At 35.6% G+C, this 14,571-nt stretch overlaps 1 protein-coding gene across 2 annotated transcripts in view; it reads left to right on the top strand.

The window, feature by feature from the left end:
* Positions 1-14,571, top strand: part of PPHLN1 (periphilin 1) — a 71,965-nt gene that overhangs the window by 17,228 nt on the left and 40,166 nt on the right. For both annotated transcript variants that reach the window (XM_086610719.1, XM_086610720.1), the window contains exon 6: positions 13,000-13,256. In XM_086610719.1, the coding sequence (XP_086466845.1) occupies positions 13,000-13,256 (257 nt within the window). The remainder of the gene's footprint in view (positions 1-12,999; positions 13,257-14,571) is intronic.

Here is a 14,571-nt window from a genome sequence, read left to right on the forward strand (position 1 = left end):
GATCTTTGTCTCGCTTACAGAAGAGAAACCTGGCCAAAGGGATTTATGAGATGGTGCTAAAAATGTACATAAGTCTGCTGTTCTGTTGCAATATTTGACAGGTCTTAAGGGACACCATACAAGAACCTCATTCTTTATTTAAAAAAATGTGTGGAGGGAAAGAAATATGGCAATCACCCAAAGAAAATGGTCTTGCATTTGACAGAGATTGATAAGCAGAATTCTAATCATATTCATTAGCACATGCCTTTTTCTTTTAATAAATAATTAAATCAAATCTCTGCCAGAACATTGAACCTCTCAGGTATTCACACGGACTACTAGAGTAACTTGTTTATTCATACACAAAATTACAGTTTCCTTATAATAGATCATTGTGGTAGGTTCGTTATACCTGTCTACAACTCCAGGCAAGGACTTGTCTGTTGAAATCTGTGGTTCAGAAGACCCATTGTATTAGGCTGCTAGTAGCTGAATTAGTTTACCTTGGCTTATGATATTTTGGAGGGGGGAGTTAGAACCTTTTGCAACAAGATAATAGATAACTTAAAAGTAGATTCTGGTTTACACTAAATATTTAATGACTTTGTATTATGCTTCATGTCTTCTGCAGCAGTCTTATTGATTCAGAAGTTGCTACATTTTCTTTGAGGGCTGTTTTCTGCTCCACTACTTCTTTAGCTCTTCTGTGCTTGGGACAACCGATTTGTTTGCAAACTAAGATTTATGTTTTATAATTGGATTTTTGTTACTTGGCCAAAATTATGTATGTCTAATTGTATTACTAATGCTTTGCGTTTCAAATTTTCAAAAATTCAATATTTTGAATGGATTTTAGGGCCTCGAATCTTCTCATGCAGGTATCACTCAGTATTTTAAAAGTGTCCTGTACTGAAGGCTGTGTATAATTAAGAACAGTTCAGGACTGTCCACTCTTACAGGTCAATGCAATTGAAAGTAAAAAAGCTTCAATTCAGAGAAGTGTGGTTTTGTTGCTGTGTTGAAGCTCTTACCTCTATTTGACTTAGAAGCTGGAGACTTAAAACTACATATGGGAATGCTGGATATTTTCTTACTAAGAATGTTATGTCAAACTGCGTTTCTGCTGTTATTTATGTTGGTGGGACTTGCATTGTTTATATGTAGAATTATACTAGAAATGGCATTCAAAGTGAGACTACTGTCACTTCACTTCTGAAATGTTTGTCACCTGAGAGAGTGGGGTGAAAAGGAGAGACTGGTGGACAGGATTTCAACTGTAGAATTTTTTTACCCCCACCCATGTGAAAACATGGGGAGAAGGTAAAAATTCTTATTTTCAAGTGGATTTTTTTGCATGTTTTAGCTAATTGTGGGGTTGTTCTGTAAGGTGAATGTTGCTTTCACTGGCAGCTAGTTGTTGAGTGATTGCTTTTAATTTTTAAGTATTTTTGTTTGCATAATGATTGACCGTGATCTTTATTGAGGGCCCATGTTCTTTTATTTCTTTGTGGAATTTCTCATTCCAATTCTAAAAAACATATTTGCTTTCAAAAATTACTTACTGATAATTTTGTTCCTTTTAGAGTCTCGCAGAGACTCGCAGAACTCTGATTTAATTGCTTATGCATTTTCCATCTCAGGTTGAAGGGAAGGAGTTTAAACTTTAAGGTCACAGTATATGCTGTATTGACCATTTAATTTCTTTTTCTCTTAATCAATTCTCCTGCTGAGCTTCTGAGATCAGTGCCAGTATTCCTGGACCCTGGGACCTCCTGCATGAATCTGAGCTGTGATTGTTGGGATTTTTTTAATATTTTATTTTTTCCTCCTAGCTGGTGGGAGAATCCTTCAACTATTGTTGTTTACAGATGGTTCTGACTGTTCTATTTCATTTCAGCATGATGTCATGGAAGCTTTTATTTTTCTAATCAAAACATTTCAAAATTTCTCATATATGGGAATTGTCAAATTAACAGGACTTCCTACTACCTGATCTATTTTTTTTATGCCCCGCTGAACTTGTATACATGCAGCCTCATGCAGTAGAGCTTCTCCTTTATATGTAACATAGAATAATTCTAAATCTTGGTTTTAACTCCTGCTGAGAGCTGTAAGAGAAAACTGGGTAAGCTTGTTTTTGAAAAGCGTAATTACAAATAGGTAATTTCAGTCTGATTCTGTGTGTATGCTATTTCTTATACTTTGGTACTTTGAAATATTTCAGTTACATTTAAATATGATCTCTAGGACTGTGTCAGTCTAAAGGACTGACAAAGAATTCTTTGAATTAAAGACAGGTAGTTATAATCTTCTCAAAGAACGTTTTGATATTCTTAAAAACCCAGCCTGAATTATTTTTGAATAAGGAACAGCTAGGTAGTAAATTGAATTGTAAGTATTTTTTTGACAACAATTACAGTAAACACACCAAATTGGGTAACAAAACCCTAGAAGTTCTCATCATAGCAGTTCTTAACTGCCATTGTGTTTATTCAACTTGCTTTTGATCTAAAGCTATGTTATGTTTTAAGGATCTATGACTTTTTGTGTGTACAACTGTTTTCCACTGAAGTTTTTGTAAGATTGTAAATTATCATATAAAATTATTGTCTTCATTATATTTTTTACCAGTGGTTATTGCATGAGAACTCTTTACTACAGCTGTTAGGACGTTATGGTGTACACGTAAGGAAAAATTCAGTAGTATATGCAAACTCAGTTAAATTTTGTAATAACATTGATCTGTTGCTTAAAACTAAGTCACATTTTGGGAAAATTATTATTTTCTTCTTATCAGTGATGTTTACATAATCCTGATAAACTGCATGTTAGGGCAACATGCCTAAAGATTATGTACCTGTACACTGAGATCTTGACTAAGACCTCACTTTAAAGAAGTCTTTAAAAAACAAGCTTGTCTGGTCCAGTTTTATAACTGGAAATACAGTTGGGTGGTAGGTGGTATAAAAGTAGCAAGTTCATGCTGTTTTGGGAAATAATGAAGCAAACTCCTATGGATAGCACTTGATTATTCTAGGAAGGTTTCCTAACAAATATGTTGAAAAACAGCTGGATACTGAGAGACAGTGGGGAGGGAAAGAGAAGGGAGCCTCCCTTCTAGTCCAGACAACTGCTGTTAAGACGGGCATCTAACTAAATCATCTCGACAACCAGCCAATGAATTGGCTTAATGAATGTAGTCATGGCTTTCTCCGGATCGGGAGTATTGTCACAGAGGACTTGTATGTAATTTCCCTTAGGAAGATAAATTCTTCATCTGTTAGGTTCCAAGGACTTGTTTGTTATGTTTTGAATATACTAAGCTTTTCAGGGAATTTAATTCCCATTGAGAGAAGGTGGGAGTACTAGGATGAGCTTTGCTTACAAGTTGTTTCTTTATGTGAATGCAAGTTGCTTGCTTCCCCCCTCCTCCCCTTAATTGATGAAATGAGATGTGCTGTAAATTTTGGTAGAGGAGAGGAAAAAGTTTGATGTTACTGACAGTATAGACATCCTTTTGTTAGGCATTTTCCTGCAAAGAGAAGATTTTTGATATGGTATTTCCACTTACTGCTGCGTTTGAGCGTGTTATGCTCTACATCTGAGGAAAAGTTCATCAGTAAAGCAATTCCACAATCTCATGCCATTGGTATTATTTTTAAATGAGGATGCTGTTTTTGCATGCTAACAAATTATTCTTAATGTTAGTCTTGACATTTAGTCATGATATATGTTTGCATAACCATACAAGGTTCTCTTCCTTGTATACAAACCTTTGTAGGATCAGTTTGTGAATTGATAACAAATGCTTTTGTCTAAGTGGAACTGAGTATCGATACCATGACACGCAACAGTGTTGTGTCAGCCAGGTGTGGGAATGTCTTTCTCTTCTGAAATCTGAGTTTTAACAGCTGCATTGTCCTACCTTACCTAGTCTAGTATGCTTAATTATGTTTGGAAATGATGTTTGAGAGCGCGTTTATGCAATTTGGAAGTAGAATGGAAAAGGTATATTAATGTGTTGACTTACAGAATCATAGAATGGTTTGGGCTGGAAGGAACCTTTAAAGGTCATCTAGTTCTAACTTCCCCTGCAATAAACAGGGACATCTTCAACTAGATCAGGCACTCAAAGCCCCATCCAACCTGACCATAAATTTTTCCAGGGATGGGGCATCTACAGCCTCTCTGGGCAACCTGTTCTAATGTTTCACCACCCTCATCATAAAAAATTTCTTCTGTATATCTAGTCTGAATCTACCCTCTTTTAGTTTAAAACCATTACCCCTTGTCCTATTGGTACAGGCTGTGCTAAAAAGTCTGTCCCATCTTTCTTATAAGCCCCTCCTCTTTAAGTACTAGAAGGCTGCTATGAGGTCTCCCCAGAGCCTTCTCTTCTCCAGGCTGAACAACTCCAACTCTCTCAGCCTGTCTTCACAGGAGAGGTGTGCCATCCCTCTGATCATTTTCATGGCCCTCCTCTGGACTTGCTCCAACAGGTCCATGTCTTTCCTGTGCTGAGGACTCCAGAGCTGGATGCAGTGCTCCAGGTGGAGTCTCACCAGAGTGAAGTGGCAAACTAGTTCAGGTTTGATGAGGTAGTAAACTCAGTGTGTTCTACAGTTTTTATCTTACTAGATGCATTTTTGGGAAGAATTTTATGTGAGATTTATCCAAGTGAGCAAAAGATTATGTTAACAGAGGAGATTGAAGTGACAAGCAATGAAATATCTTCTTCAAAAACTCTCTTCAGCTACTCTGAATTTTATCCCATACTAAAACTTGTCTCTGTTAAACAGTATTCTGTTTAAAACTTTATCTTTGAATCTACATTTTTTACAGCGAGAATGTTGTGTTTTCAGCGCTGCTTAGATATATGTGTATGTCTATTATTTTTAGGGAAAAAAAAAAAGTATTACTTCTTTGGGTCTTACTGGTCCTAACTTTAACTACTCTAAAATTCTGCCAAGGGACCTATTTTATGTATCATAAATAAATAAAAGTCATGAATGCAGTAAGGAGACTGATTTTTCTACCATAAACATCTATTTCCACAGCAGTTTAAGTCCATCTAAGCTGGTGCCATTCCAGTTCTTCCCTCTCCCTGGTACTGTTTCAGGTATTTGTGCTCTTCAGTGATCTGATCCTGCATGCTAAACCACTACAATCAATTCAGTAATTATCTACCAGTTTGGTTACCTGAGAGAAAGTATCAATGCCAGGTTAGGCATAAAGTCGGTATATGTATTCAAGGAAGATTAGGATTGTAGCAACACCAGTTTGAATCAGTATGACTTGTGGAGCTATGCTCAGAAGTTAACTGTTAATAAATTGTTGAAATAACTAAAGGAATACAGTAGTTAAAAAAGGATTTTTAATAAGGAATTTACCCAAGTAGCATGGCTTGTCTCTGTGTTAAATATGTTCAAGTATGTGCTGTTTGTAATATATAGTAGATGGCCTAAAAGAAAAAAAGACAAGAGATATTAATGTATATTGTAGTGATTGTAAACTGTAATCAAAATTAAAGGAAAAAGCAAACTGAGGGAAAAAAGTAAAGCTACATGGCTGAATAATTTATAAGAGGAAATGTGTGCCTTAACTTGGGGCTTTCTGATTTTGAACAAACTACAGAAGGAAAGAGATTCAAATAAAGAAAAAAAAAATTATATACAATGATTTTTTTCTTTGTATACATATAATGTCTTGAGAACTCCAAAAGCAGAGGTAGGTTGCTGACTTTTACTTAAATTTGCTACACAGAAGTCTGTACCACTATTACAAAACTTGGGCGCATAAGCAAATGAAACCTATTTGATCTAATTGCTTTAAATTTCATTTTAATTTAAGAAAAAAAACATAGCGATTTGTGAAGTGTTTTTCTGATATAGACAAAAATGAAGCGTTTTTCTGATTCATAGATTTCATTAAGGGATTTTGAAAGAGAAGAAAACTAAATATATGAGTATTGTGTGTCAGTATTACTGATATTAGGTATTACTTCTTACAAACCTGTTCCACAACTTGCTCTTTCCTTTCGCAGCTTTTTATTGATAGTGTTAGAAAGTCAACCACAAGGTTTGATCAAATCAGTATATCCTGCTCCAGCACACTACGTCTTGCTTTCTCTTAAGTATCAATGAACTAAGGGCATTCTGTGGCATACCAATGAAAAGCCTTAAGAGCTCCTTTAGCAGGTATTTCGTGGTTTCTGGGTTCTTCTTTTTAAAAATTTTAAAGATAGCCTTTGTGAAAGAGTCATAGCTTGTTGAACATAAAATTCACTTATGCCCCTAAAACTATAGTGTGAAAATATTTCCTTCTTTCTTTCAGGTACTTAGTCTATATATTAGACAAATGCTTGCCTGCATTGAATAGTTTGCAAGCACTGACTGTGAAGTAAAAAGCACCCCCCCAAAAAAAAGCCAAAACCAAACAAAACCTAAACAACCAACCAACCAACCCACAAACAAAATCCCCAACAAAACCTCCCTAAACCTAAAAAAGCAAAGAACCCCACAAAAAATGATTCCAACTGCCAAAACCCCTGCTTTTGTTTAGAAATTTGGCAATATAAAGTTGTGTAACTCCAAACAGTGCTTATTTTTCTCTGCAGTCTCGTGTCATTTTCCACACTGATTTAGAAGATCTTTAAAAAAAAAAATTATTTAAAAATTTTCATAAAACTGTTTACTTGTGTTTCATAGTACATTACTGCCCACAAATGTTTGTTCTCAATACCTTTATGTTTACTTTGGGTAGTATTTGGGAATTTTTTCCGTCTGCCACCCCATCCACCCCCTGCTCTTTGGTACCACAGGGAAAGTTTAAAATGTTCTTTCCCATGTGCTGGTCTCAGTACCTGAGGCAGGATAACAGTAAACGTGCAAGCACCTACTTGGGAAGGCCTGTCCTGTTAGAACTTTCTCTAGAAGCAATAATGATAACGAGTTTCTCTGACTGTTTGGTATCAGGAAAAAAAACAGGAGTCTTTGAAGGTACTGTATCTTGCTTCCTGTCTTTCTTCCAATTTTAAGTTTGTATTTTGAGATACAAGATTTGAATGGTTTCTGTTTTGAATTAAGGCTGTTTAGGAATTGATTCAGTGAAATTCTGCGCTGTTGTAGCTGTAGCTGTTAATAGAAATTGTAAGCTGGTCCATCACTTCAGGCAAATATGCATTCTAACACTTTAGACCTAATGATTTATTTTCTGTTGTAGAAAAATTGCAGGAATTTACTAAGCCCTGATTTTGAAAAGAAGAGAAGCCAAGATCACATACATCTGAATGCAATTATCTTGTCTCATTTGCTCTTTATTTGTCTAATTAATGTATTTTGTCTTTATTCTGCATATAGTTGTATAAAGTTGTTTGCTCTTACTTCTTTGGAACTTAAATCTGTGTTTTTCTGGACTCTAATTCTTTATTTCTTTCTTGGTTCTCTGTCTTAATCTGTATGCTTGACCATAGTTTCCCTCTGACAGATAATAGAGAGTTTGAATTTAAATATACTTTTACTGTGGGGGCTTATCTTCCAGCAAGTTTAATAAAGTACATTAACGATGACAGTAGAAAAGAGGATACTCTTCACTAAGGATAAAGAAGAGTGTAACCTGATTTCCAGTTTCAGGGCATAGCTTTTCTATTCAATTAAAGGACATTGCAGGCATTTCTCTCTAATGTTGCTGTAATATTCAAGCTGTCTTAGTTTCTATTCCATGATCTGTCCTGACATCCTGAGGTGGGAGAGATAAGTTCAGTAGCTTTCATAGTGAGTGAGATGAACAAGTGGCATCAGTGTAGAGTTTTGATGTTTGCATATGATGACTTCTGTAGTACTATATGCAACATAAAAATCATTAAGCATTTATGTATTTTTTATTTTTTGTTGTACGTCTGGTATGTCTAATTATCCTTCTCTTCATGAGATTTACTACTGTTCTGCAATACCTGTTTCCTTTTGTCTTCATGTGAAAAGCTGTTAACAAGATTACATTGACTAGACCTAATTACGTTAATTTCATTTAAAGCAAAGGCAGAGACCACCTCTAAGTACCGCAGTTACTTGCTTAGTCATAAAATGTTGAAAACCAGTTGCCATAAGAAGTCTGTCATCATTTAAAATGTTCGAGTGAAAGCAAATGGAATCAGATTCAATTACTTATATCTACAGTGGTGTAATTCACTGTTTTGTTTTAGCTTTTGATAAATCGGCATAATGGTCTTTGGACAATAACAAGGAGTTATAGTAAGTCTCTAAAGCGGAACTGAAGTAAATTGTTGCTTTGTTGCACAAACACATACTGCATACTTTGGAAAGAAAGGAAATGAGTTCTGAGAGAGAGGCTGGTGGCTGCAATCTTCCACCACCTACATTTACTTTCAAGATGTTAAAAGTAGAGATGTTCTTGACTCTTTGTGTTTGCTTTTTGGATGTTTAACGCAGCAAATATTTTGAGAAACTTAGAGATCAGGGGTGTAGTTTATTTTATTAAATGTTTTCCACATCATCTGAATCATGTTGATAGCTCTCTTAGCCCCTGCAATGTCCTGACAAGGAGGTCAAGAGGATTTTTTATTTTTGTTTCACTCTTCCTCCCGCTTCCCCTTGCCTGTTTATTATGAGACAGGGAAGGTGTATTGAATTAAGAAGCACGGTTCAAATATTTTCTATTTTATCTTTTTGCACTGAAGTCTGATATCTTAGGAGGTAGGTATAGTTTCCTCAATTTATTTATAAAATTGTGTGAGTTACATTTAGGCAAGGTTACTAATCAAGCCTAAGCCTATAAATGGAATGTCTAACCCCTTTGACAATAGCAATCATCTTTCTCAGATGGCAGGGGTCACGTAAACTTCTCTGTTGACTTTTTACCCAGGTGATAGATTGCACTCACCTGTGAGTTACTGAAAGAACCTGCAATTTCTGCTCCACAGCAATGTGCTGTTGAGTTGCCAGTCTCTTCTGTGTAGTATCAAAAGTGTGAGTTATGTCATCTATGGCTGGACCACATTGTTGATTAAGGTTTCAGTTGAAAACATGGATGTCTGTATTGGGATGTAGAAGTCCAAGAGAATAGTAAGCATGAAGAATTGTACACCATTGCCCAGTAGCATTAATTCAATGAAAGTGAACTAAGATTCCTTTTAAACCAAAAACTGTTTCCGATGTGCTTTCATGTACCCGAGTACACCTCCATTCCAGGCATTTTACATCAAGCAAGTGATTGAATTTTGCCTTTATGTATTCTTAAATTATAAAACTGACACACCAGTTCACGTTAAGTCTTTGTTTCACATAGCTTAAGCTGTACCACTCCCTTTTGTAAACTAGAAGGCTTCCTGTAGCCCTCAGTTTCCCACAACGTTGCTGCTGATTGATTTTGCAGGGCAGGGAGGGATGAGACCAGAAGTACTCAATGTGGTAGTGATAGCTTAGGAAAGGTGATGTCTCTGATCCTTTGGCAACTGAAAAGCTCTCCTGTGTTGTATTCTCTTGGTCTCCCATGCAGAAAGCTATACCTTTGCCTACTCTGTATTTGTGGTTTTCCTCCAGGAAACTGGAACTGATGTTTGACTGAAATCAGGCTTGTGCTCTTCCCTCAGCTGTGCTTGGTGGATGGTATATCAGTATATGGCTGTTTATGTATGGAATTTCAGGAGCTCATCCAAGATTATCAGTTTTAGTGAGAATTTAATAGTTAAGTGTTGTGGAGGTTAAAAATGCAAATACTTCCTGTTGCAATCCTGCTGAGAGAACTAACTTGTTAGTTCAGGACCAAGTGTGAGATGTGAATGCAAAGTATAAAGATAAGAGGGGATTCTACGTAAGAGGGATTAATCCTGTATTTGTTATTAAGGGCAATAGTTCTATTTTAGAGTTGCAGCTGAGCACAAAATTTTGCATCTCTATTAAATATTGTCCCTGCTCAATAAACCTTTTGAGTATGTGTTGGAATCTGAAGTATGTGCTTAACTGCCTTGCTGAATTGGGGCCTTCATTACCAAATTGCAGGTGTATGTTAGCTTCAGTATTTAAGGAAAAAAAAAGTAAAACAATGCTTATTTTGTTCTGTTCAGTGTGGTTTGTTACATTAATGGAAAACATCAGAAACGCTGTGCTGTTGCTATGCTGTCCGAAACGGATTTAATACAGTTAACAGCTTGAGTGTTCAGTATAAGAAAGAGTCCAGTTAAGAATTAACATGGAGTGATGAAATTAAAATTTAAAAAATGAAAGTGAGATTCTACTTTTTTTGTGTGTTTGTAATATTATTGTAGAATGAGACTTTTAAATGTTTTCCTGTCTAAAAGTGTGCTTCAATGATATTTTGTAAATTCTTATGTGGATATTAGAGCATTTTTTATATGTGTGCAATAGCTGAGTCTCTGTAAACATTTCCATAATAAACTTCTCTGTATACTAGGGCTTAATAACTTGCTCATAAAAATGGGCTTTGGGCATAAAAGTGGTGTACTGCTCTGCCAGAAAGCTTGTGCTTTAAAAATAAATAAGATTACTTAGAAAGAGAGAGTTTTAGAAGGAAACTGAAGAAAAAGTGTGCTGTACTGAACTCATTCCTGATAAATATTTGACCAATATGGTCTTTAATAAATAAAAACCCATTTAACTAGACAAACTAGTTCAGTGCTGAGCTAATCTTTCTAATCTTGAAGTCTGAACTAAATATTTTTTTTTTGTCCTACTTTAAGTCTATTGCTACATGAAATGCTCATATGTGGAATGTAGATAAAGCGTTAGTTTCCTATTTTCAGCTATGTCTCATAGGTTTAAGAACTCATTTGGCTTCTTAAAATTTTTTTTTATTCTAAATTTAAGTGGACAAAGGGGTTTTGAGTGTTTCTTCTTTAAACATGTTTTCTCACTCTCTGATATCTTCAGTTGTTTCCTTCTGGAAAGTCTCCCATTAATCTACACAATTCCTAAAAAGTAGTGTCCAAATGTGGGCATATTGCTCTTAAAAGATTGCTTTGAAGAAAGCAGGAGGATTGTCCTCTGTGTATCCTGGGGTGATTCATTCTTTGATGTAAATATCTATACAATGGCTACTGCATAGAGGCTATCAAATAGAGTGCTATTTAACAATTCCTTTTTTTTTTTTTTCCTGGCTGGCTTGTGAAGAAGAAAGTGTCACAATAAACAGAAGAGACAATGTTTAGAAAGGAAATGAATATTGATATTTAGCACACCTGTTAGATATAAATGCGTGTAACATTGTCTTGTATCAGTTTTGGTATGCAGACCTGTAAAATACGCTTTTTTGTAAGATAAGATACCTATAAAAGGCCTGTGATCTGTTAACAGGGAAATAATTATTTAACTGTAAAACCTGGCTTTGCTTCACTGGCTTTTTACTGAAAACCAGGGTGGCTGAGAGCTATTGATTCGTACTTTAGTTTTGTATGAAAATTTTCAAAATAAAGATTTGTTTTAGTTTCCTCATACTTTATTCTATCTGGAATTACAGAAATAAGATGAAGGATTGTCTGCATTTTTACTGGCTATGCCCCCGCCCCAGTGATTTTTCTGTTGCAGAATAACCTCAGTGTTGCTTGTGGGATGTTTGTGCTCTGAAGCAGAACCACTCACGCAGATGTGCTTTCCGTGCGAAAAGTAAATCAGCACTGTATAAAACATGTCGATGTAACAGGGTTTGTACTGCTGTGGTGCTACCCGTGTAGTTTCAGTAGCCCAAAACATCTTTGGCACACTGAACTCCGTTGTTACTCGTCACAAATGTGGGCCTGTAACATGCTATAGGAATGGTACACTAGAGGTTTTTTTTTTTCCTTCTCTCCACCAACATAAATGTAGCTATAGCTACATTATGCTAAATGAGACCACCAGATCTTTGCTTGTCTCAGACATTCCTTTATTTAAGATATTGGACTATGATGAGAAATAGGAGAGAAAAGCAGTTGAATAAGGTATGTTCCGCCTTACTATAAACTCTATGAAGTCTTCATTTTTACTTAGCAATGCTATGGAGGAGCTGAGAAGCTCTTGCTTCTCTTAGCAATGTGTCTTCCAACCAAGGCAACTGTCACAAGTCTAGATTCAGTAGGCATTCACTTGCATGCTTGTTAGCTTTGAGACTCTTTAGGAAAAGTTGAATTTGTTACTGTATTTTTGACCTTTACAAATGTATGTATATTAATGTAATTTGCAGGTAACCAGGACATTCGGGGTATGGTCTGGCATAACAATATATAAATTTAGTAGAAAGTTTTGATCTTTAGTAGGTTATGGCTTCAAATCAGTTGGATTTCTTGTAATACTGAGTGTATCTGTGGCATTTTACAGTGAAGTTCAAAATGAATATTGTGTATTGTGAAAGATATAGACTTTTTAGTAGGTATAAATCTTCATATTTTTATTCAGGGTTTGAACTTGGGTGGATACATAGGCATGAGGATAGATATTCTGCAGATTTCTGTATGTCCTTCCTGGATATAAACTGAGATCCCTCAGTGATATTTTCCCATAGCAAGTTGTGAAATCAAACAAGGGACATAGTCCCTTGAAAATAAGTGTAAGAGAAAAATAGAGTTGATAAACAGCCAAATAATGTGAGCAATATTTGCATATACATTTTTAGCTATTGTAAATTAAGGCTTAATTTCTAGGCGAAATGGAGCATTGTGTGAATCTGAGGAGATAAAATGTGAGAGTACCAATTTCTTGAATGTCTCTTTCTCTTATATTTTAGCTGTATTATTGAGAAATAGAAAGGAATCAGCTTCTAGCGATGAAGTAGTTGAGTGAAATATAACAAAAATTACGTACATGTACATATTTTTTCTGCTTTCCTACTTGTTTTTCATTCATTGCCTCGTACTCTACCAATGCTGAAGATTTCAGGCATGTTCTGCAGACGACAGCTAACCTATTTGCATTCACCAGACATAAAATATTGCCATTGTATTATCTAGTGCTGTTCCACAAACATTGGAAGGATAACCAAGTAACTTTTGTTTTTCTGTTGTCTTCAAAGGGACGTCAGAGATGGCTTCAGAAGAAAAAGCTGCTATCCTTCTCATTATATGAGAGAGCGATCCCCTCATAAGAGGGACTCTCCTTTCTTCAGGGAATCGCCAGGGAGCCGAAGGGATTCTCCACACAGCAGATCTGGCTCTAGCGTCAGCAGCAGGAGCTACTCTCCTGAAAGAAGCAAAGCCTATCCTTTCCACCAGTCCCAGCATAGCAGAAGTATGTCATCTTTACATAAAAGAAATATTTCTTCTCAGCAAGGTATGCTGGATTAATGATGAGAACTGGTTAGTGAGATGAAACTGCAACTCACTGTATAAGCCTTTTCTTTTTTCATGCTGTCCTTTACACTGAGAAAACTAGACATTTTGTACCAATTATGTGTCGTCTGCTCTTTGATTTTTCCATTGTACTCTCTGTTCCCTTATGTATTTCGTGTGGGAGACTGTAGGTGTTATTTCAGTAGCAGCTCTAGACTGACTGTAGGAGTTTCAGCTGCACAGCTTTTTCGAGTGTCGTATGTTATTTTCCTTTTAGCATCAACTGCTTCTGTTACTTCTTTCTGCTTCACTGGATTCCCTTACAAGAAACTTTGCTGACATCTATAGCAGATGAAGACTTTTCTTCCTGTAACCAGGGGAAAAGAAGGATTTTAAAAATTGGAGAAATTAAAGTACATGCTGCTACTTGTTACATTTTCTAAAAATGTTCTTAGAACTGTATTATTAGGATTTCGAAACTGGTTGTTTTTTAGCAATCTCATCTCATCATCATATTCTCTCAAATCTTGCTTTCCTCAAAGAAATGTGAAATATATCTCGGTTGAGACTATACTGTGTATGTTCTGCCTTTTAAAAGATTGGCTGTTAATCTTTCCCAGAAATCTAATGAGTCATCTGTTTTGAAAATATTTAAGGTTTTCCTATTTAAATAATTTGCAAAAAAAAAAAACAGGCAAAATTGCTTTTTTTAGTATGCTACAATCTTAGCCACTGCCGTTAGTACAGTTTATGTAAATTAATCTGATTTGATTTCCCTTTCTGCAAATGCTTTCTAGTGAACTATACAAACCTACTGTTCATTTTGGCAGCTTTTAAAAAATTAATTAATTAGATATTTTTTTATTCACTGATAGGCATATTGTGTGTTTCCAAAGTCATACACTGGATGATTACATAGCACTTCTTGCCAAAAAGGGTCTTACGAAGTTTAGTTAACAATGTTTAAATATTGAGGAATCATGTCACTCCTTGTAGAATGCAAGTTATCTTTCCAGCTCATCATTGCAATTCTTTTACCATTTTGTAGCAATACTTAGTGAACCTGAATTCTTGTAAGTGTAGGAGAGGAAGAGAAAAATATGATATATAACTAAATTTGTAGAAGTGTTGTGGATGTGTGCGGATCATAATTACCAGGAACAGGAAAAAATTGTTGTGAAAAAACATATAAAATTTTGGAATGTTTCAGAGTTTTCCTAAAATTTTGAGCTGACTTCTGTCACGTTTGTAGTATATTGACAGCATTATTCAAACAGTAGTGAAGGTAGTGAAGTAGAATCAGACATCTTCACAAA

Source organism: Tauraco erythrolophus, chromosome 4 (assembly GCF_009769465.1).
Source record: "Tauraco erythrolophus isolate bTauEry1 chromosome 4, bTauEry1.pri, whole genome shotgun sequence".
Taxonomy (NCBI): domain Eukaryota; kingdom Metazoa; phylum Chordata; class Aves; order Musophagiformes; family Musophagidae; genus Tauraco; species Tauraco erythrolophus.